Source organism: Abramis brama (genome assembly GCF_963993115.1).
Source record: "Abramis brama genome assembly, chromosome: 22".
NCBI lineage: Eukaryota > Metazoa > Chordata > Actinopteri > Cypriniformes > Leuciscidae > Abramis > Abramis brama.
Window position 1 is genome coordinate 23,716,069 of NC_139984.1, and position 23,328 is coordinate 23,739,396.

The window sequence follows — 23,328 nt, forward strand, 5'->3', positions numbered from 1 at the left end:
GTGTTCAATACTCAATTGTGCACTAGTATTGATAGTTGTGAGCCCTCAATTTAGTAAAACCAAGAAAGTTGTTGATTGTAAACGTCAATCGGTTGTTCGTGTCTTCACTTTTCCATTTCTCGAGAGAGAAATCGGTTTCCAAATAAAACAAGAGAAAAGCAAATTGACTTTCAGGCAAATACAAGGGCAGCTAATTCTCAGGCAAACAGGAAGTGGAACAGATGTGAAGAAGGACCCTATTAATAACAAGCTGTCGAATACTATACCACACCGGCGAAATATTTGAATTTAATTGATATCTTCACACAATGAATGGCGCCTGTTTACTAAAGTAGCAGCTGATTTATACCTGTAGTCAGTTTGTGTCGTACGGCCGTTGCTTGTCGCCTGTCAGCTTCAGTCTGGCTTTGGCTGAACTGGCTTGAGATGGCAGACGAGGCTCTCTTTCAGTTCCTGCACAGTGAAATTATTCAGTATGTCAACAGTGCAGAAACTGGGGAATCGGTAAGAGCTGGAGATATACTGAAAACACTGTCACAGAAACGTAGAATAGCGTATTAGAACTGAGTAAGCCAAGCACAATAATAAAGCAACTATTGTTGGAATGTTGCGTGTTGAAGTAATGTAGTGTACTTCTGTGCACAGGAGAATGGACGATGTGTTTCTAAACTTGAGAACATGGGGTTTCGTGTGGGACAAGGACTTATTGAGAGGTATCATAACAGACATTTACATCCTATTCATAATCCAATCAGATCATCTGATGACATCCTATAATCAGATGTTATGCTTGTGCAGTTCTTTTTTAGTTTTGTACTAGAACAGATTGTCACTTGAATATCCAGACTTTAACTCTGAACAAGTAAATGGGTTGTTTTAAATCAGTTCGCAGAAGTGTAATAGACCGTTTAATTAGTAAAAATATAATTTTTTTCTTGAGAAGATGTGTCTCAACAGCCATAATTTCTGTTTGCAGGTTTACCAAAGACACGCCACGTTTCAAAGATGAGCTTGATGTCATGAAGTTCATCTGCAAAGATTTTTGGACCAGTGTTTTTAAGAAGCAGATTGACAACCTGAGAACAAACCACCAGGTGTGTACAATATCATGGAAGTCCAGCTGTTTTTATATATATATATATAACAAAAACATCATTGTTATGTCAATTTCATATAGCATAGTGAATGTCTTTATTGAATAACATGACAAAATTGTTTTTAGGGTATTTATGTGCTACAAGATAACAAGTTCCGTCTGCTGACCCAACTGTCTGCTGGCAAACAGTATCTGGAACATGCGCCGAAGGTATAAACATAAACAACATATTTTAAAATGAAACTCCAGAATCAATATCTTTAACACATATCATTTATATATATATATATATATATATATATATATATATATATATATATATATATAACATTAAAACATTAAAAATAGTAATGTTTACAAACTTTTGACTGGTACTGTATATATTCTGTGTTTGGTGATTCTCATTTATTTATGTCTACAGTTTTTAGCCTTCACCTGTGGACTGGTCCGAGGAGCACTTTCAAACCTTGGTGTGAAAAGTATAGTCACGGCTGAAGTGTCAGTCATGCCTGCCTGTAAGGAACAAATTATATGCAAAAAAAAAAAAAAAAATGTATTGTACTTTTTCTTTTATGATATTACTCAATCTGTAACTGATCAGCAATGAAGTTATTTTTCCATCAAGCTCTAATTAATTGTTTCTTACTTGTCTCTCTCCATCCCTCTTTCTCTGCACCTTGTTTGTTCTTAGGTAAATTCCAGGTGATGATCCAGAAGATTTGATTCACTACAAAGAAGAGTATTGCTCATAACACGTGCATCTGTTTTATTGCCTTGCCATTTTTTTATTGCCTTGTCCATTTTATTGCTAATGTCACTATGATTATTTTTTATTTGCAGTATCTTGACAACTACTGGCATTAAAAGTGTTTTGGCATGCATCGTCAAGCCTTATTGTACTGTATTTTGTTAGTGTTTTGATAGTCATTATTCTCTGCCCAAATTCACTTTGTTTTGAAAATTTATTTGCACTGATAACATTAAAGCTGGAATCCTGGTATGAGTTTGTGGTTCATTTTTGGAAATTAATAAATATTGGGAATTAAGATTAAATGTAGGAAAATGTTTGATGTTAACAATAAGGATTCATTTGGTAACATTAGTTAACTATATTAGTTAATATGAACTAACAATGAACAATCCTAGCATTTATTAATCTTAGTTCATGTTAATCTCAACATATACTAAAATATTTATGAGGTTAAATGTGTTTACAATGCATTGTGAACTAACACGAACATTTTTATTAACTAACATTAACAAAAGTTAATAAATTGTGTAAAAATGTTGTTAGTTCGTGCTAGTTAATTAATGCATTTGCTACTGTTAACAAATGATACCTGATTGTAAAGTGTGATCAATGTTTTTTAATAGCAAGTCATCACAAAAAGATCACTTTGTAAAACAGTAGAAGATTATAATCCGTATTTAAAACAATTACTGATATATTTAAAAACATTACAGTCGTTTTTTTAAATGTCCTTCGTTTATGCTGCTGAGCTAGTCACGTGGTTATTGCGTTCTAAACGTCACAAGCGCGGAGCTAATAGGAAATCAGACGCGAATCGTTAAGCACTCTGATTGGCTGGTTTGTAAACTCAGTTCTAACGGCACCAACATTCAAACTAAGCATTCGCTTCGAGTTGTTTGTGACTGCAGGATACGAGCTGTCTGCTGTTTAAACGTAATATATCTTTTTCAGCCTTTCAGGTTGCGATAGGAGACAGAGGCATTGATTTGAACTGTAAGTGTTTATACATTTTGATGGGTTGTGATATTTTATTTGACACGACTGCTGCGTTTAAGATTAACGTTAAGTTGGTGTGGTCGTTTTGGGCTGTAACGTTAATCGTCGATAGCCAAGCTTTTTATTGTTTGATGTAATAGAACGACTGAATTGAAAGTTTATCTCCTCGTTTTATTACTGCGATCTTAATCTATATGATTATATTATTTAGACTGCGTTTGTTTTAATTTTAACGTTACCCTTTTTCGCGCTAATGAGTAATGCAAGATACAGACTTTTCTTTCATAATAACTGGTTTTAAAATGATAGTGTAAAATGCTAGTCTGTCATTGTAATATTACTTATAATATTGATACGCTTTATAAATAAATATGATATCCTTAACTGGCCGATACTGCTGCATTACAGGCTAGGCCTTTAGTCTGAGCTCGGCCATTAACTGCCATTTTGCGCCACTCTGCAGGAAATGCAGTTCCAGTGTTGTTCTTCATGTCCCTTTATGACTTATTTGATGTAAAATATTGTTATAGATGACGTTTGACTGTGAAAATACGTGATTTTTACAGGAAATTCGACGGTGTAAATATGGAAGGGGGCTCTGCTGATGCATACACATGGGATGCCCCTTCTCATGTTATAGAGTCTATAGATGATTTTGTCCTGGACCCTCAGGATAATGCAGACCAGTGGTTTGGTAAGGCTTTTTAATTATATAATATACGTATTTTTGTTCCTGTCATGAATTAGAATGTAGTGTATATTTTGTTAATTTTAAAATGATCTTTCAAACAATATTATCCTGTAGTGTGACTTGCTGAACGCCTTCAGCACAATTTTTCACTATATTATTGTATATGCAGGCTTGGTATCTCAGCAATCTTAGGACTTTTATATGAAATATTTGTACTTATCAGAATTTGTTACACAACAGGTCCACTGAAAGGACCTCATGAAATCAAAATGTTGACTAAACTAGTAAAAATTTCTTTGTTCTGTTTTAATTTTAGAATTGAAGGCAGCTCCTAAAAGCGGTGCTGTGGAACAGCTAACCACCCCATTACGGACTGCAAATCCTTTTGATGAAAACCATGATACAAACAGGCCCAAAGCTTTGGTATCTCCTATGGTCAAACAAGTTGAGATGACAAGCTCAGGTTGGAAAAAAACTGCGTTGTTCACTTAGAAATCTCTCTTAAGTATGGAAGCTCGTTTCTGTTTTGGAATAAAGATAATAGTGACACTTTATCCAATAATTCTGAAATTGTGAGATGGTCGCACTGACTTTTTTTTTTATTCCATGGTGGAAACAAGCTTAGATACTTGAGGCCTGTTTACACAGAGAATCACAAAAAATATGATTACAACTTTATTTTAAGTTTTGTTGCCTGTCTTAAATGCTCACGGTCTTTAAAATCAGGTTGATTCTGATTGGCTGTCCGTATTTTCATCAGCTGGAAAAATAAAACCTGAAAATGATTTTACCTATCATTATAGAAGTTGTATTGTGCACTTCCCTATTCTCAGAATTGGAATGATTATTAAAACTTTATAGTAATTGTCTTTGGTGTGTACAGGCCTTTAGAAACCATTTGAAAAGGTGTTTTTGCATGTCTATTCTTAACATCTACTCTGCTTCAGATGTCACAGAAAGCTCCTCTTCAGAGGTCCCATCTAATATAGTCACATCATGGGGGAACAGCAGACCAACTACAGCTCCTGGCCAGGCCCAGAAAGCTGTTCCTGCTCAACCACGCAGGTAAAGAGAGATCTGCTTATTAGAGATGCACCAGTCGACCGGCCAGAAATCATGGCTATCTTTTTTTCTTTTTGGTCGATCTCTATTCCGGACTTGCGCACAAACTGCTTTGCGATCATTTACCTAAATGTAATTTATGTGGAAATATTGTGAAGTCTTGAAACAGGACGTTAACACAGGCCAGTGACAGAACCTGCTGAAGACAGGTGCAAAGAGAAGAACAGTGATGTCCCAGCAGAGAAAATACTGTACCAGGCACAGCAAGTTCACGGTTTGCGATGCCTGAAATATTAAATTGTTTTTTATTTTATTAATGTAGCTCTAAAAGCAACTGTCTATCTTCGGAAAACTTTCAATGGCATTTTCTTACCTCTGTATAATGCCTGTTTATCAGTGCCTATACAACTAGTCAATATTTGTTCTCACTCTCTTCTAACTTTAGCAATGTTTCCACCCATCTATTTTTATGCTCATAAATTCTAAGTATGCGCTCGTTTGAGTCGGATAAGTTTATCCGATAAGTAAACGCGGGCATGAACTACGATGGAAACGCATTTACCGAGTAAATTCCTTGATGCGCACAAGAAAAAAAAAATCATGTGACTGCGATGGGACAACATGACATGACCAGTGTACTGATCTCATTTCACCGTATCTGAAAACCTGTTTGGGTTCTCAAATGCCTGAGCAAAGTGTTGTCAAAATGGTTGGGTATAATTCCCTCCCAGAACTCTTAAATGACTGCATTCCCAAACAGCAGCAGCTGCTTCTGAAAGCAAGATAAAGTGTTTATTGTGTTCCGTCTGCGCAATTAAGTAATTTATTACAGGCCTATACAAAAATGATTATATACAGTGGCTTCTCCTACTTTTCTTGGTGATATTCAGCAGCAGTTTATCAGCAAGTGAAGTTTTTTGTTCTCTTCGACTCACTGGATTAAACGGTGAACTGGAACGGTGCTTTATTCGCAAATGTTTTATGCAATATCTCAATTTTGCACATAAGTTAAATTCACAACTTTGAATGGAAAGATGGCTACTATCAGTTTACTTTTCTTCCTGCAGAGTGTCTAAACGGCCAGTGGCAAGAAATGAAAATCCTACAGCCATTTCAACACCCCCTGTTGTTAAGAAAAGAAGGTATGTGTTCCTGGTATTTGGATTCATTGTAGTATATTACCGAGTCCTCAATTAGCGCTTTGTCTTGCTGCGTAGAGTTGTACCAACTGCCACTGTGAGGAGAGTTTTTGATCAGCGGCGAAGGTAAAACTAGAGGGTACCTAGTGGGGATTTAGTAGACTTCACTGGTGAACTGGCTAGTAATGTGGGGTGTTACTTGAAAGTAACAATATTTTGTTATTTTACTGTTGTTGTTTATCTCCTCATAGAAGCTCAACATCCAGAACTGTGCGACGCAGTGGTGCTGGTGCAAGGAGCAGTGTCCGGCTGAGGAGCAAACCAGCCATTGCCTCCAAGACCTCAGATACTGCTTCTGCCTCCAACACTAAACAGTAAGTGAGAATCTTATTAGACTGCATACAGTTAGCAAAGTCAAACTACGCTACAGTTCAAAAGTTATTTTGAGTTTTAATAAAATAAATGAATTATTTTATTTAGCAAGGATGCATTAAATTTTTTTCAAATTAAGGCTGTTCTTTTGAACTTTCTATTAATCAAAGATCCTGAAAAACAAGTTTCCAACAAATTAAATTAAGCAGCACAACTTTTCAACATTTACAGTAAGATATGTTACTTGAGAATTTCTGAGGGATCATTTGACACTGGATTAATGGCTGCTGAATATTCAGCTTTGCCATCACAGGAATAAATCAGTTATACAGTTTTGTACATTTGATTTATCTTATTTTTTATTGTTAAGGAACTGGAACTCACCTTAATGTCTTGTCAAATGATGTATACAATCTTCAGTGTTGTATATTTTCTTATTTTTTTTAAGTAAATAGTTAAACTCTGTTTTCTTTGAACTTCAGACAGAAAAGCTCAGAGCAGCAGGAGCTGGAGCGCATCGAGGCTCTGCAGAAAGAGGTGGCAGAACACCGTCGTAAGAACGAGGCCAGCTACAGGGCTGCCCTGGCAGGAAGTGAGTCACTGGCAAAACTTAATTCATCTACTATTTGTAATGAAATACTGCCTTTTTAATTTTTTTTTTTAATTTGTTGTTCTGGTATCTTAAAGGTCAGCCTCTTAAGAAGCAAGTGCTGTCCACCACCATTCCTAAAGAGTTCAACTTCCGCTCTGATAGCAGGCTGAAGAACCACACGGATGGAGGCTCTGCAGATGACAACTCGTACAGGGAGATCAACTTCACCTCTCAGCTCCGCAAGCACCCATCTTCCCCTGTGAGTGCCATCACTAGGATGGGTCTGGATGATATGTTGGATTAAGTTGCTTGATGATTTTTAAAAATTTGACTGCTGTCGTCATTCTGTAGTTGAAGGCTCCAAAGGGAACAACCATTCCCAAACCCTTCAACCTCTCCAGAGGCAAGAGGAAGCATGATGAGGCAGGAGCCTACGTGCCAATGGCCCAGCAGATTGAGCAGTTCCAGAATCGCACACCCACCCGCTATCACCTGCGCAGTCGCCAGAGCCAGGAGAGAGGTGAGAGCCTGTTTCTGGTGGCTTTGAATATTGATAGCATTGCATTCTCATAGCGTTAAATCATTCAATTTATTTCTTAAAATATGATCCTTAATTTCCCCTTTTGACTAATTTTCCCTGTATTTATTTTGCAGGACCATCACCAGTGAAGACAGAGAAGCCAAAAATCACACACCCCAAAACGCCACAGCTAATGACTCGCCAGCGACATCGTCCCACTCTGGTGAAAAGCTCTGCAGAGATTGAGGCTGAGGAAACAGAAAAACTGCAGCAGTAAGCTTTGCTCAGATGTTTTGCACATACCTTTGAGCTTCAATAATGCTTAATTTTAATGTGGCATGAGTAGCCTGTTCAAACTTTCCTTCTGTCCCCTCAGGTTTAAGTTCAAAGCTCTAGAACTCAACAGAAAGATTCTGGAAGGAGCTCTAGTTCCCAAAAAGCCTGCTAGTAAAGGAGTCACCAAGTCTGAAGGCTTCCATCTGGAGATTGAGAAGCGACTTCAGGAGAGGCAGGCCTGTAGGAAGCCTGAGGAAAAAGAGGACCACACATTCCATCCCAGACCGTTACCAACACGAATTCTGGAGGAAGTTGTGGTTGGTAACAGTTCCTTCAACCCTCTTTTAAACGATGTGCCAAATTAATGTCATTTTTATAATTCTGTTGTTTTAATTCTTAAAGGGTGTCCCAGAGAAGAAAGTTCTACATCCAACCATTCCAGAATCACCTGCGTTTGCTCTTAAAAACCGTGTGCGAATTGAAAAGAAAAAAGAAGAGGTACATTTTTAATAATGTATGCTTTATATAGAATATAATGAAAATGATATTTGAGTCTCAACTAATTTCTTTGCACCTCCAGGAAAAGCCTCCTGCTCCTATTAAGGCACTTGCTGTGCCCCACTTCCTGCCCTTCCATCCCAAACCGCCAGTCAAGAGCCAGGTAGAAATGTGCCCTTTCTCATTTGAGGAACGTGAGCGTGAACGAAGGGTCATGAAGGAGAAGAAACTGGAGGAACTGAGACATGAAGAGGTATTTTTTTTTTTCTGGACCTGAAAGTGTCTTGACACCATGAACCTTCATAATTTATATTGTGCCTAAATGCACTGCCTCGCCAAATCTTACAGGTGCCAAAGTTCAAGGCCCAACCCCTTCCTGACTTCCATGAAGTGCACCTCCCTGAGAAAAAGGTAGCAGAGCCCACCAAACCTGCTCCTTTCAAGCTGATGGTTGATGAACGAGGAACTGCAAAGGGAGAACGCTGGGAACAGATGGTAAGATCTTTTGCCATTTCTCCTCCTCTTCCATTGATGAATGCTTTGTTCTACTGGACCACACACATCCCATGTGTTGACTTAGCAGTTGTTTGCATACTTGCAACTAGTTAGCCAGTGGAAAGTCCCTTTAAATTTGTTGCCTCTGCTTTTAAGTGGCATTACAGTCTGTATTTTAACAGGTTAATTCCATTTAAAATGTTTCCCCAGATGAAAGAGGAGTTGAAACGTCAGGCTGAATCAGCATGTTTTAAAGCACGGCCAAACAATGTAACTCACAAAGAGCCATTTGTTCCAAGGAAGGAGAATCGTTCAATCCTAGGTATGCTGTGTTTGTGGTGGATGGTTTTTGTGCTCTTACCACTTAGTGTTGTACTGTCTCCACTTCCCTTGGGCTTGTTGGCTTTGTGTGTTTTGATGTTGAAGTGCAGAGTTAACTCCAAAAACAACTCTTGCTTCCTTCCAACTTTCACTGCTGCATCACTGCTCTCACCTCTACCTGACCGCTTCACCTGGTCCTCTTTGTTCACATTTGGCACATTCTTAAGCCAATACTACTAATTCTACAGTTCCGGAGGGCTTCCTTTTGGCGACGGAGCGGAGAGCTATGGAACGCCTAGAGTTCGAAAAGGAGATGAGCGAGAAGGAGTCCCTGAAGGCTCGCATGGAAGAGGAGCGGGCTAGAGAACAAGAGGAGCAGGAAAAGGAGGAGATTGCAAGGCTACGCCAGGAGCAGGTAAGAGATTCCAGAATGAATTGTGCTAAATCAGAAGCACAGGTGAGAATTTCTTTTTCCCTGTAGGACTAGAAATTCAAATCTTAAAGGGATAGTTCACCCAAAAATGAAAATTGTCACCACTTACTCACCCTCAGAGTTGTTCCAAACCTGAATTAGTTTTTCTTCTGTTGAACACAAGATATTTTAAAGAATGTTGGAAATCAAACAGTTGACGGTAGACATTTACTTCTATAGTAGGAAAACAAAAGTCATGGAAGTCAGTGGCTACCATGAACCGTCTGGTTACAAATACTCCTTAAAATATCATCTTTTGTGTTCAATTTGAGGGTGCGTAAGTGATGACAACTTTTGCTTTTGGGTGAACTGTCTATTTAAGTCATCTGACTTATTTGTGCTAATTACGGTTTTTTTTTTTTTGTAAAACTGTTTGACATTGAAAGTTACTTTATTTTTAATTGATTCCATTTTTTTCTTTTCAAAAGGTGCGAAAGGCCCAGCCAATAAGACGCTACAAGCCGATAGAGCTGAAAAAGAGTGACGTGTCCCTCACAGTGCCCCAATCTCCAAACTTTTCTGATCGTTTCCGCATGTAAATGCGGAACACAGTTACATTGACTTAATTGTACATAGTTCTCTTATGTTTTGATAGTGTTTTATATCACTCTTTGATGTCTTTGTGAACATTTAGAGTAGTTTTTATCTCTGTGGCTGATGCATTAATCCTTTGTGGTCAAGTCAAACGATTTTACAGTTGGGTGTGATGCTTGCCCCAGCTAAATTTCTTAACTTTTCCTGTATATGCAGATTAATTTTTCTGTCCTTTTAACTCTTCTTCTGCATCTCAAAATAAAGAGTCTTTAGTATATAAATGTTGTGTATGTGGTTAATGATTAGTGCCTCAACTTGAATAAAATGGTTTATTTGGTCCCAAAAACGACCACAGATGGGACAAGTCTATAGAAGCAGTTTTTGCTTAAAGGAATAGTTCACTTAAAAATGAAAATTATTTACTCCCTCTCAAAATGTTCCAAACCTGTATGAATTTCAACATTAAGGAAGATATTTTGAAGAATGTCATTAACCAGACAGTTGATGGACCCTATTGACTTCCATAGTTAGAAAAAAAAAAAAATACTATGGAAGTCAGTGAGGTTCATCAACTGGTTACTGACAATCTTCAAAATATCTTCCTTTTGTGTTTAGCAAAAGAAAGAAATTCATACAGGTTTGGAACAATTTGTAATTCATGTTAATTCAGTAAAGGGCACAGCTTTTATTGCATTAATGACATGACTGCCAGCATTGCATGGTTGAACGCTAGAGGTACGTGTCTCGCATTCGTTCAACTCGTGCATTGTTGTGTACTCTTTTTGTCTTGGAAAGACTTTGTGCCCCCTCCCCTGGGCCAGCTCTGCGTGCCTCTATTATCAGTTTGCTGTTTGCGAGCCCCCCTTCTCTGGTCTGCCTATTTCTGGTGAGGTGGCCATGGAGCAGAGATAAAAGAGGAATCTGACAGACTGGCACTCTGTGAGCTTCCACAAAACGCCAGAGATCAATCTGTCCAAACACTTGGCGAAAAGCATATGTACTTTATGCTGGGCTTCTCATTCTGCACAAACATCTTTACAGGTGGGTGTAAAATATCTTTTCGGTTGTAAAGATGGTTGTAATTTCAGTCAGTTACTCTGAGGTTGTGCAATTTATTTATTTTTTTATCATTCTTGTGTAGTTTTTGTAACTGGATGGGAACTGGAACATGGAATATTTCAACTTTTAAAAAGTTAATTTATCATACCAGAGGACAGAAAAATTGGTGTCCAGTTAGAGCACCTAAAATTAGTTTTCCATTTATATGTTAGCTTAAAGACTTTAAGTAATAAAGTCCCATAAATATTTCTAAGTAAAATTAGTAATATAAATTAATATTAACTTGGTTTTTAGTTAACTAATTAGTTAAAATTAAATTTTATAAAAAGTTTAATAAGTTCATTGTCCATCTAGGCTTTAATTCCCCGCTTATTTTACTAACCTGGTCTCTCAGTCTGGTCTTGCTGAGAGACCGTCTAGGACCAGCAAACAGAAATAGTCTGGTTTAAATTGAAATATTTCAGTAGAGTTTATACTGAAAGTTTGGAGTAAAATCTGAAGGCCTAATTGCAAATTTGACCTCAAAAGTACTTTTTGCTTAATACCTGTATATTTGTCTCTCCCTCTAGCACAGCTTTAATTCCATGTCTGTCAAAGGCTCTATGAAATACCCTGTGCCTCCGTCCAATCCCACAACCCTGGAGGCCAAGGTTGATGACCTGCGGTTTAAAGTGGAGCAGCTCCTTCTGAGCCCAGGGAAAAGTTGTCCCATGTGTGCGACCTGCGTCCAGCACAACACACTGCAGGAGACTGTGACCAGCCAGCTGTTGGCTCATACCAGACTCCTGGATTCTCTTGAAAGGAAAGTCTTGGAGATGAGAACAGCCTTGGAGGACCTGGCACGTGGTATGGGAATCAGAATGCGATGACATTCAGGTTTTCAAGTGTCTTGGTTTTAAAAAACTTTTTCTTTTTTTACACTTTTCTGTTCTGTCTCTTAAATATGAAAGGTCTGGAGGACAGACAGTGTGAGAGAGTGTCTGTGCCTTTAGTGGCTCTACAGAGACGGAAATCCCTGCCTGTTCGAACCTCTGCGGTCAGTGGAAAGGACTAGAACCAGAATTGCTTGTAAACTGTTATATTAACTCATACAGTTATTGCATTAATCAACATGGCATAAATTACATTTACCATGTGCTTAATATCTGTTTGTAAACTTTTTCTTCTTTTTTCCCCCCCTTTTTTCTCTATTGACAGGAGGAAGTCTATGTTCGTTTAGACAAAGACCATAAAATGGTGCCCCATTCCTTTAATAAAACCTCAGAGAAAGGTACTACGATATTACACTATATATGCTGGGCAGCATTCATTAGTAATGACAGATGGAGCGTGGCCATGCCATGGGATTGTCATGGTCAGTTTTGATGGACATAAATCTGAATGACGGGCTTGTTATCGTGTTAACTATTTATGAACTACAGAATGACAGAGAACCACAAATCACCTGACCAAGGAAACAAACAGTTTATAGCTCTTTATGCCGATCGTCACATAAACAAAACAGGAAAACTGGTCAGAAACTGACGGTGATATCTATGGAATTTTAAGGCAATCAGAAAACCTAGCTAGTTTTTTTCATTGTTGCCATTTTATTCGATTTAAATATCTAAATGTTCGTGAGAAGGAAAAAAAGAAAAGCGGTATATATCGTTATCGTCCTTGGTGCAAACATGCCTTTATATTGTTTATTCTGTGTGTTTGTGCAGGTGTTTTGCTAGAAGTCAGTGAAAACAATGGAACGAGAAGAGAGGACCATCAAGCTAGAAAAGATTCAACAGAGGTCAAAGTTCAACATGAACCTAAATTGCAAATCAAAGGAGAAAGAGAAATATCCACAGTACCGCCGAGATCGAACCTATCTCAATGTCATGAGCAAACACAGAAAATGAATAGGCTTGAAAATAAGAACCAGAATGACATCCTGATACCCGTCATTGCTGCTTCAACGGTGATCCAGAGGACTTCTGGTATTGCTCCACCAAAATCAGAAGCCCAAGATGACAGGAAAGTGTCACTATCAAAAACTAAAGCACCAAAGATGACATCAGCATCTGTTCCTGTGACAACAGCTGTTTTGCCCAACACAATCAGACCGAAGCATACTGAAACAGTGAATGTAACCCTACCGAATCATACCATACCAAAGATGACTGGACTGGTTGCTCCAGCAATGCCTCCATGTACGACTTCATTGGTACCCAACAACCCTCCCAAGCTGACTTTAATGGAAGTCCCTACAGATTCAACACCAACCCAAAAAGTTCCCCAAACAAGTCTGGTTCTTCCAGAGACTGCGCAGAGTTTGGGAAAATCATCAGTAAATACACCTACCACAAAAACGACAACGTCACAAGATGCAACATTGTTTCCGCCAAGCCACAAACCACCAAAAACAGTGGGTTTGAATGTGACCACAGCAACAAAAGAGGCTTTCTCCCTTCGACAAGTGCACAGCTGCCCTAACTCTTTACAGAGGTAAAACCAGCTAGGGATGCATTGCTTTTCTGAAAATTTTAAATGCAATTTATCACTGTTGCAGCAGCTGATGTTACATGTAGTACTATAGTAGTAACTATAAATTATGTATAATCACATGCAACTAAACCAAACCAAGTCCTAACCCTAATGTATGTACATGTAGTTACTTAATATTACTCAGTACTTAAATGTATAATTACACCGTAACAAAGACACCTTCAAATAAAGTGTAACCAATATTTCATAAAAAGACATTAGGTTTTAAATGGTAAAACTACACCCGATTGGTATCAATGTTTTAACTATATTCTGTCCCCTAAACCTAAACAACCCTCACAGAAAACTTTCTGCATTTTTACATTTAAAAAAAATCTTAAGTCGGTTAGTTATTATGATTTATTACATGGCTTGGTTGAATTCTAATGTAGAATGCGGTCTGTTATTTCTTGATAACAGACCGCTGCTAAGTATAACACACCGTTGCCATGAAAAACAGAGCCTTGCTATGGATGCAGGATTCTAACCGTAGAGACGGAACGGACTATTTTCTTTATCGTTTTTAAATCAATAAACTCCTTTTTAAATAAATATATTGTGTCAAATTATTGATTTATTTGGTAGGTAGCCATGTAATAAGCAGGTAACCTCCGCTTCGCGTCGGGATCCTGATCAGCCTGTCGGGGTTGTATTCGCTATAACAACCGCCTCACTCTACATTATCCCTTACTTATAAGCTGTTTTCCTCATGGGGACCAGAAATGTCCCCACAAGGTCAAAGATTTCTGGTATTGTGAGACTTGGAGACATTTTGGCCTCACAAAGTAGGGGTTACACACACAATACCTTTAAAAGGTTTGGGATCAGTTAGTTTAAAAAAAAAAAAAAAAAAAAAATATATATATATATATATATATATATATATATATATATATATATATATATATAAAAATGACAGTAGCCTATAGACATTTATAATGTTACAAATGATTTCTATTTCAGCTGTTCTTCTAAACTTTCTAATCATCAAAGAATCCTGAAAAGTGAATCACGGTTTCCACAAAAATATACAGTTTTCAACATGGATAATAAAACATGTTTCTTGAGCCCCAAATCAGTATATTAGAATGATTTCTAAAGAATCATGTGACACTGAAGTAATGATGCTGAAAATTTAGCTTTGCCAACAACAGGAACATTTTAAAATGTATTGAAATAGAAATCTGTTTTTACAGCAATTTTAAACAAACATTTCACAAGAGACTTCTTTCAAAGACGATACTAAATATTACCCTAATTATTTGAGCATTGATATACAATAAATACATGTATATATGTATATAAATATCAATGTTTTTCTTATACAGATTTCAGGTCACTGGAGGAAAGGCAGATTTGGTCCACATGGTGACGGCACCGCTGGCTAAGAAAGCGACTGAAGCAGTTGGAGCCGCAAACCACGTATCTGGTGGGATACAGATTAAAATAAGTCCAGCTACAGACAAGAATCCAGTACAGATGAAGAGCAATACTCCTTTAAAAACTTTTTTTAAAGTAATAGGTAAGTAACATTTGTTTATTTAATTTTTTTAAATAATGTTTATGATAAAAATCTAAGAAATTTAAGTCAAAGGATATTCGTAATTGACAATGCCAGTAAACGTTTGCCTGAAGAAATCATCATAACCACAAAATGACAATCTCCAGTTGTGTAAATTTGTTTTCAAAGGTTAAGCTGACTGCAAGGCTAATATAGCCTGACCTTAGACATCTGAAGTATCTGGAATATGATAATCCTTTGTCCCTGGCACATTATTGCCCTATTCTCTCCTGCAGCTGTTCCCACTCCAACCCAACATGAAGAGCATTATAGATCAGATATCAACACCATTAACATCTCATAGTGATCTCTGACACAAGATTCCCAAAAAAGTAGACTGACTGAAAGATTGTTGTCTGAAAGAACACTTCTAATAGTGTCCTTCTGGCTCTTTTCAGATGATGTTTCACCTCAGCCTGCCCCTTTTCCTCACCGGTTTGTGTCGCTGAAGTCGAACCCTCCACCCTGTGATACGTTCAGTATCCACACCAGAGAAGTGCTGGGAGGGTGAGCTGAAAGCTAGCAGTAACTGCTACGGAGTTATTCTACATTTATTTCACCTAAGTTATTTTATTAGCAAAATATTGTCGTAGTAAAAAGTCATCCTAATCTTTAACCATCATATTAAATTGTCAGCGGCCGTTTTGGCAAGGTGCACAAATGTACCGAGATTAAGACAGGGATGAGGCTTGCTGCTAAAATCATCAACACAAGAAATGCCAGAGAAAGGGTAAGTTGACCAGATCTGTGCTGTGCATGTTTTAATACTTCACAATATTTCTGACAGCATTTGCACATTAATTAGTGCATTAAAATGTGCCATCACATAGACTACATGTTGCTTTCAAGCTAGTATTTTGCCACTACCAAAATTAAAATTTTTACCAACATAATTGATTCCTGTGATGAATTTTCAGCATCATTACTCCAGTCTTCAGTGTCACACGATCCTTCAGAAATCATTCTAATATGCTGATTTTCTTATCATTTCTTATCAATATTGAAAACAGTTACTTAATATTTTTGTGAAAACTGTGATACTTTTTCCCCCCAGGATTCTCTGATGAATAAAGTTGCAGAAAATTTCAGAAAGACTTGATAAATAAAAGTATTAAATTCTTTAAATCGTAACTTAATATTTTGAGTGGTATAGTGTACATAATATATTGTCTCTAGATGTATCAACAGATTTCCATTTGTATAAACCGAATTTAGATAAGCAAAAGCACATATTTTCAGCTGTTCCAAATTAGCAAACATTCTTCCACTTGAAAATGTCTCTTCTAGTCTTGCTGAGTCCTGAAATGTTCATAATCTGGATCTGTATTATTAATTGCTTTATTTACCTGATACTAGATACCTTCTTTAGCACAGGTAACAGCTAACACAGATAATAACACAAGGAACAAAAACATAAAACATGAAATTAGAAAATAACTTGATAGCAAATATCTAAAAGTTGTTTCTGTTTTGCAGGACATGGCACTGAATGAGATGACGGTCATGAACCAGCTCAGTCACCCTAACATCCTCCAACTTTATGAAGCCTTTGAGGTCAAGAATCAAGTTGTGCTGATTTTGGAGTTGTAAGTAGACCCAGATCTCAAATTATTAGGAGCTAAAGCGCAACATGTGAAGGATGAATATCATAGAGATGGTCCTGTCTCTTCTTTTTTATTCAGTGTTGAGGGAGGGGAGTTGTTCGAGAGAATTGTGGATGAGAGCTGTCCGCTGACTGAGGTGGATGCCATGGTGTTCGTGAAACAGATCTGTGAGGGTGTCCAGTACATGCACCAAATGTATGTACTTCACCTGGACCTCAAGGTAAGAGATGAAGCAAAAAAGGAGTCACGTTGTTCAGTCAGATTTAGACTAGTGATTTTGTTTTATTTTCTGTGAGGGTTCAATAGGATTATAGCATAAGCCTTTATGGTAACTGCTATTGTAGAGATGGGTGTCAAAGGGAAATGTGAGTCATAAATGGACTTCGCTTGTCTGCACCACGGATAAATTTAAGACGAGACTTGTCTTTTCTGCGTCATGGAGAAATGTAAGACAACTTTTGCTATTATGGTCTACTCCATGATTCCAAAACTGCATGTAATAAGAAGAAAGACAATAAAATTGTAATTTAATAAAGTTTACCAAAAAATTTTTTTTTTACATATGGGGGGCCATTTGTGATGCTAAATTTAGTTTAATATCTAAATACATTTAATTGAGAAATCGTAATTATGAAATGTTTAACCCTTGTGCATCCTTGAGGACATTTTTGTCCTTTTCAGTTTTGTTTTTTTGATCACTTTGCCTGTGTTAATGCTAACTGCATAAAATTTGGCACGGGTGTGTTACTATTTCATCACCATTTCCTTTAAAAAATCTATTTTGCACTAGTTACACAAAATACTTCCTCTCAGGACCTTTTGGACAAAAATGGCCCCATTGAAAACCATTAAAACTGCATTTTTTAATCCCTGTGCCGTTTAACTATAAAATGATGCAATCTTCTTTAATAGGCTTTCATTCTGTTGGCAAGGCTTCAAAATTGACATTTTTACAATTTTTTATCAGATGGTGCCATTTTTTCAGATTAGGCCTATAAAGCAAATACTCGCTTTATTCCTGTTTTCTGCTTCGGCATATTACAGAGCCAACTGGATAAATTATGCAACGATAATTATGTGGGTTTGTTGGTATGGATGTCTAAGTGTGGTTTGTATGTGTGTAATAAAATAAAAAGTGTGTTTGTGTGCTTGTAATATTTGAGAGAGGAAAAACTCAACTGCAAATCGAAAATCCAATCACTGTGTTTACCAGTGAAGTTTTGCTGGCATCCAATGGGGAAAGTCTGGTACTGCGCCCAAACAAAATCTTACTGAAAGCTCATTTTTTGAGATATCATCCTCAAATTCGGAACACAACCTGTTTAGATTTATGGCTTTGAATTTATATCAGTTTTAGAGTTCCAAATGTTTCATAAAATATATATTTTATATAAAATATTGATTATAATGTTCATAAATATTTTTCATAAACTTAAACTTCTATAAAAAAATTTTGGTTGCACTTTTTTCAATTTTTTCACTTCAACAACCAAGGGCCAAGGGTCTTCTTTAAAATGAGACCAAACTTAAGTATTTGCTCCCAAGCATAACATTTTTATGAGAGTTTTTTGACTTACACATAGGTCCAAAAGGGACAAAAATGTCCAAGTTGTTTTTGTTTTTTATGTTAACTGCATTAATTTTGGCATGGGTGTCTATTTTTATTGTAATTTTACTATTTCACCCCCATTTCATTTAAAAAAAAAAAAAAATGTTGCACTAGTTACACAAAATACTTATTTACCGTTTTAGAGTTCAACTTGTTTTATAAAATATATATTTTATATAAAATAATATTCATAAATAATTTTCATAAACTTAAACCTATATAACTTTTTTTTTGGATTTACTTATAAAAAAAATTGAACTTCAGCAATAATCTGCCAAGGGTATTCTTTAAAATGATACCAAAGTTAAGTCTGTGCTCCCAAGCTTCAACTTTTTATGACAGTTTTTTGACATGGACATTTTTGTCCTCTTTGGACCTATGAGTAACTTTTTTAAATTGATGCACAAGGGTTAAAAACAACAATTTGATCATTGATAGTCATTTTAAGTTACTTAAACTGCAAACAGCCATGACCAATGACAACTTTTGTAACATTTGATTGACAGCAGATTGGGTGCCACCTCCTGGTTCAACTGGAAATTGAGAAATTGATAATATATAGCAATATATAACAGAAAAAGCTACTGATTAATTGAAAATCCAATGCATACTTAAAGAAAAAAAACAGACTTAAATTAGAATTAAAGTGAATTTAAACTAGAATTTATCATCATTTCTAAAATGTCCTTTTAGTTCTTTTATAAAGTGTTTTTTTATTTTATTATTATCAAACTGTAGCCTCTTTTATTTGCTTTTATGTATTAAAAATGATTTATGGATTTCTTAAACTGATGTATCAATATTTCATATGATAACTGAGGGTTGCCTCATATTTACAGCTTTCATTCATAGTTTCTTTTCTTTGACATCCTGCAAACAGTTTATTACTTCTTTTTTCTCAGCCGGAGAACATCCTTCTTGTTAATCACTCTAGCCATCAGGTGAAAATTATTGACTTTGGACTAGCAAGGAGGTATGATTTATACTTTTACACTACTATTGTATTGTGCTTGTCCATTGTTCAAATCAAGATTAGTGTTGTCATCAGCCATTTTGGCATATGACATTTGCCTTACATACTTTTCCAATGACCACTGTGTATTTCTGAATGTGTTGATCCTCTGAGAGTTCAAATATTACAGCCAAGGCTTACTTTTATGGTTTAAGTGACTCTTCTCCTTATCCTCCTCCAGATATAAACCACGAGAGAAGCTCAAAGTTTCATTCGGAACGCCAGAATTTTTAGCTCCGGAGGTGGTGAACTTCGATTTTGTCTCCTTCCCTACAGATATGTGGACTTTGGGAGTCGTCACATATATGCTGTAAATCACAATAAGCTGTGTGCATTAACATACACCAGAATTAAATATCATTTTGAACAATCATTTTAATTTAAAGGAGCTGTATGTAAGAAATGTATTTCAATTAATCATAAAATGGCCCTGATATGTCACTAGACATTAAGAAATCAGGTTCATTTCAAATACTTATATCACTGACAACAGTAGTACGGCCAGGATATTGTCATTTAAAAAGTGAAGTTGCAGCCCTCAACTGATGTTGATGTTGTCATCTTGTGTTTTGGCCTGAAGCGCCACCCTCCACCTATCTACCAATCACGAAGTCAGTAGTGTTTCGGCATCTGGGTTGCCAGCTCAGCTCTAGTTACCACAGCTGCAGCTACAAACGTTCGTGCTGGATCCTGCAGCCTATCTGGAAACCTCGAGTCAGGGGGGAGGGGGAGGGGATACACCGCTCTACAGTAATTTGAAAGTGATTGCAGTACCAGTTTTGGCCACAATCTTACATACGGCTCCTTTAAAATCACCATAACACTGCAAAAGACTCAAACGTGCCTTGATTACAAACATTAAAATTAGTTTCATAGATTGGCTAACAGTGCCAAAGCATCAAACAAGGCAGTAAATGAGCATCCAGGGTCACTCACTCAACTGCTTCTAATTAAAGCAATACCGGTGTTATGGTGTATTATGGGTAGTCTCCAAAACAGAAAAAGGAACTTGTGCAACCCTCTTAGCTCCATGTTAACTGAACTGTTGAACTGGAGAAACAATAAAAATCACAATCAATTTCTGTTGTTGTAGCTTAAGTGGCCTCTCTCCTTTTCTGGGGGATGATGATGGACAGACCCTCAACAATGTGCTTCTGGGCAACTGGTAGGCCACTATTATATTAATTCTATACAAAACACATTAGCTACTCACAAAGAAAAATGTATTTACAAGTCATACCCCCGGTTTCACAGACAAGGCTTAAGCTTAGTCCCAGACTAAAATAAAAATGTTTGAGCTGTTTTAACTGAAAGCATCTTGCACTGATAACTTAAAATATGTCAGTGTCATTGTTTTGTCTCAAAATGCACACCTGTAATATTTTTTTCTAAGGCATGTTTATAAAAGCTACTTAAATGCCCTAAATGAACCAAGGCCTAATCCTGGCTTAATCTAAGCCCTGTCTGTGAAACCAGGCCGTAAATTCTATGGAGCCCAGAACATGACGTGAAAAAAAATGATGCAGGTATATCTGGAAAATAAATACAAATTGTAAAACAACACCCTCTGTTGGATGTGTGTAGGTACTTCGATGAGGATGCGTTTGAGCATGTGTCTGCTGAGGCTCGGGACTTCGTCTCCAACCTGCTTATCAGAGAAAGGAGGTGACATTTAAAATACACTTACAAGTACACTTAGTCCAAAAACTTGTAATTGTATTCCGACAACTTCCGAGTGACTTGGAATGATTTACAGAATGTCCGAGCTGCTCATTTCCATACAATGAAAGCGTACAGTGACTAATTGCATTCAAGCTCCAGAAGGGTTGCGAAAGAACCATAAATCACACATGATAAAAGTAACATTTCATACAACTTATGTTATATATTCCAAGTCTTCTGAAGATGTCTCCTCTTATTTTACAGTGGTCGAATGAGTGCTACACAGAGTCTCAAACACCCATGGCTCAACAACATCAGTGAGAAAGCCAAGAGCAGCAACATCGTGCTCAAGTCACAGGTTCTCCTCAAGAAGTATATGGCCAGGCGGATGTGGAAGGTGAAACGCTGAGGAAACATTATGGTTTACCACTTTAACACTGTTTTAAGATACTAAACACTTTCTCCATTTCTCCTCCTTCCTCTTCCACTTCACTCCTTTGTACAGAAAAACTACATAGCCATTGCTGCGGCCAATAGGTTTAAGAAGATCGGAAGTTCAGGTTCCCTGACAGCGCTTGAATTCTGAGAGTATCCTGTGCTCACTATGTGTGCTTTTATAAAATGCAGATCATGTCTTTGTATTGCTTGTGCTGCATTGCCATCCACCATTCATATCTGAACACTCACTGGCTGCCAATATAATCATTAAAATTGCTTTGGTAAAACATACCAATCTGTAACATGCATTAAAATGTGTAAACAAAATACATTTTTCTTGCATTTCCTTTCTGCATCATATTATTTAACACTGATGTTTATCAAGGATTCAATAATTTATCACTTTTGTCTTTTCCAAAATGTAATTCTGAATAAATAAGCATGTGGATGGAATATTCATATTTTGAAAGGTATTTTATTTACCTGTATTTTACCAGGAAGTCTCATATAGTATAGTAGAGGAATACCAGTGGTGTGATCATTAAAATAGTTTAGTCCAAAACTATGAGAGAATACTGATAGCCTTAGTCATATTTTAAGAAGTTTTTAAGAGGACGTGTAAACTCACGAACAGGAAATATAAACAGGAAGTTTAAAACGCTATCACCACCACCACCACCACCACATTAATACAATGCAGAAGAACCTGTTTTTGAAATATGGCAAAACATTTGTCAATGTTTGTCTGGTTAAACTGATAAAATGCTCTTTTCTTTTCCTTGCCATCTAAATAAAGGAATGTTATGGGTTAAGTAAGCACTGTCATGCCCATTCAAATTGCACATATGCTGCTCAGATTTTGAATGCAACTTCACAAAAAGAAATTCATTTTCAATTTTTTCAACTATTTGAAGTAACTATTTTTCAAATAACGATTCAGTGATGCAACTTTTTTTCAAATAGTCATTATTCATTTATAATTAAGCATCAACAGAGACATTGGGCAATGTGTTGTAAAAAAAAAAAGGAAAAAAATCACACATGGTATCTTAAAAGAGAACTTGCACAGAGATTCAGAATTTTCCTGGAATTAAAATTGCACCATTGATGATGTCATCCACATGACTGCTAGGTCATAATTCAGTGTAAATGATGCTGATCTTAACTGACTCAAGCTGTGTCTCAATCCGAGGGCTGCATCCTCCAGAGGTCAGAGGATGTCTCGTTTCAGGACAGGAACCATTATAAAATTGACCGTTATTCCATTTGAAGCATAGATTGTTGTAATTTCTTAATGACTTTGGAATGTCGTGGTGAGTTTACTGAAATGAAGCAGCTTCATTGACATACGGCCGACAAAGCTGTTTTATAGCTGAATTGAACTCATTTCATAATGGATGTACTCAGATACTGAATCAACTGATTTTAACCGAATAATGACTGTTGTCTTTCAGAGCTGCTTTACAGCAGAATTGAATTCTGCTTGCATCATTCAGTGGCGTCATGCCCATTCAAAGTGAGGGGGCACGTGCCCCCTCAGATTTTTCCTCCCTGATAATTTTTTTGTCACAACTTTATTCCTATTATGCTCCATAATATACCAGAGCCTATAACGACTCAAATGTATTCTTCTGGATTTGTAATAAATCGGTCATCATCAGCCCGCCCCTTTTTCCTAATATGGTGTCTGTGTATATCAAATCCAGAGCGCTACGCGCGTAGCGCTCTAGAATCTTGGCTGTGTATGTTCAAGCAACTCACTCGTCTCGCACGTTGAGCTGGCAATGTTTTACAGATGGTCTTGAAGTGGTAAGTGGGCAAAGCAACAAATCGGCATTGAATTAGTTATCGGATGATATTAAAAGGTAGTGGGATTATTTGTGGTTGACCTGGAAATTTTAACTTGATCAAAAAGTTATGGATTTAATATTAGCTGCGAATTCAGAGCATTAACTTAAGTTGTGTCAGTGTAACGTTATCGATAGCTAGCCTAGTCTAACCATAAACTAGTTGGCTAACCTTACTGCCATTATTCAGCACTGAAATCTGTCAAA

At 36.9% G+C, this 23,328-nt stretch overlaps 3 protein-coding genes across 6 annotated transcripts; all 3 read left to right on the top strand.

The window, feature by feature from the left end:
• The first annotated feature begins 203 nt into the window (after window positions 1-203).
• Window positions 204-2,096, top strand: trappc6b (trafficking protein particle complex subunit 6B). The gene is made up of 6 exons (XM_084099437.1): window positions 204-504; window positions 646-713; window positions 977-1,094; window positions 1,223-1,306; window positions 1,518-1,611; window positions 1,788-2,096. The coding sequence occupies exons 1-6, from the start codon at window positions 427-429 to the stop codon at window positions 1,817-1,819; spliced, it is 474 nt and encodes a 157-aa protein (XP_083955563.1). The 5' UTR covers window positions 204-426; the 3' UTR covers window positions 1,820-2,096.
• Window positions 2,097-2,696: 600 nt separating this feature from the next.
• On the top strand, window positions 2,697-10,092 carry tpx2 (TPX2 microtubule nucleation factor). 3 transcript variants are annotated; one of them, XM_084098057.1, is made up of 17 exons: window positions 2,697-2,840; window positions 3,410-3,537; window positions 3,851-3,997; window positions 4,482-4,599; window positions 5,664-5,738; window positions 5,987-6,109; window positions 6,590-6,699; window positions 6,795-6,958; window positions 7,051-7,219; window positions 7,354-7,492; window positions 7,596-7,812; window positions 7,898-7,993; window positions 8,076-8,246; window positions 8,342-8,488; window positions 8,699-8,810; window positions 9,037-9,224; window positions 9,710-10,092. In XM_084098057.1, exons 2-17 carry the CDS (start codon window positions 3,429-3,431, stop codon window positions 9,818-9,820), a joined length of 2,196 nt encoding a protein of 731 aa, XP_083954183.1. In that variant the 5' UTR covers window positions 2,697-2,840; window positions 3,410-3,428; the 3' UTR covers window positions 9,821-10,092. The 3 variants fall into 3 exon arrangements, with proteins under 3 accessions (XP_083954183.1, XP_083954185.1, XP_083954184.1); XM_084098059.1 differs by having other exon boundaries at window positions 9,058-9,224; XM_084098058.1 differs by having other exon boundaries at window positions 2,710-2,780.
• A 600-nt stretch (window positions 10,093-10,692) lies between these two features.
• On the top strand, window positions 10,693-21,732 carry mylk2 (myosin light chain kinase 2). 2 transcript variants are annotated; one of them, XM_084098494.1, is made up of 16 exons: window positions 10,693-10,856; window positions 11,444-11,720; window positions 11,825-11,910; window positions 12,072-12,144; window positions 12,581-13,349; window positions 14,717-14,910; window positions 15,348-15,456; window positions 15,586-15,679; window positions 16,426-16,535; window positions 16,632-16,773; window positions 19,065-19,135; window positions 19,356-19,484; window positions 20,268-20,339; window positions 20,759-20,839; window positions 21,101-21,233; window positions 21,342-21,732. In XM_084098494.1, exons 2-16 carry the CDS (start codon window positions 11,459-11,461, stop codon window positions 21,420-21,422), a joined length of 2,406 nt encoding a protein of 801 aa, XP_083954620.1. In that variant the 5' UTR covers window positions 10,693-10,856; window positions 11,444-11,458; the 3' UTR covers window positions 21,423-21,732. The 2 variants fall into 2 exon arrangements, with proteins under 2 accessions (XP_083954620.1, XP_083954621.1); XM_084098495.1 differs by having other exon boundaries at window positions 10,695-10,856; window positions 11,449-11,720.
• Window positions 21,733-23,328: the final 1,596 nt, after the last annotated feature.

What these genes read in the sequence shown, in the direction of transcription:
- tpx2 (XM_084098057.1), top strand. Translation starts at nt 3,429, where the DNA reads ATGGAAGGGGGCTCTGCTGATGCATACACATGGGATGCCCCTTCTCAT. An exon ending in GAATTCTGGAGGAAGTTGTG is followed by an intron (nt 7,813 to 7,897) that starts GTTGGTAACAGT and finishes TAATTCTTAAAG; the next exon opens with GGTGTCCCAGAGAAGAAAGT. An exon ending in GAGAACGCTGGGAACAGATG is followed by an intron (nt 8,489 to 8,698) that starts GTAAGATCTTTT and finishes ATGTTTCCCCAG; the next exon opens with ATGAAAGAGGAGTTGAAACG.
- mylk2 (XM_084098494.1), top strand. Translation starts at nt 11,459, where the DNA reads ATGTCTGTCAAAGGCTCTATGAAATACCCTGTGCCTCCGTCCAATCCC. An exon ending in CAAGAAATGCCAGAGAAAGG is followed by an intron (nt 15,680 to 16,425) that starts GTAAGTTGACCA and finishes TCTGTTTTGCAG; the next exon opens with GACATGGCACTGAATGAGAT. An exon ending in TGGCCAGGCGGATGTGGAAG is followed by an intron (nt 21,234 to 21,341) that starts GTGAAACGCTGA and finishes TCCTTTGTACAG; the next exon opens with AAAAACTACATAGCCATTGC.
- trappc6b (XM_084099437.1), top strand. Translation starts at nt 427, where the DNA reads ATGGCAGACGAGGCTCTCTTTCAGTTCCTGCACAGTGAAATTATTCAG. An exon ending in ACCTGAGAACAAACCACCAG is followed by an intron (nt 1,095 to 1,222) that starts GTGTGTACAATA and finishes AATTGTTTTTAG; the next exon opens with GGTATTTATGTGCTACAAGA. An exon ending in AGTGTCAGTCATGCCTGCCT is followed by an intron (nt 1,612 to 1,787) that starts GTAAGGAACAAA and finishes GTTTGTTCTTAG; the next exon opens with GTAAATTCCAGGTGATGATC.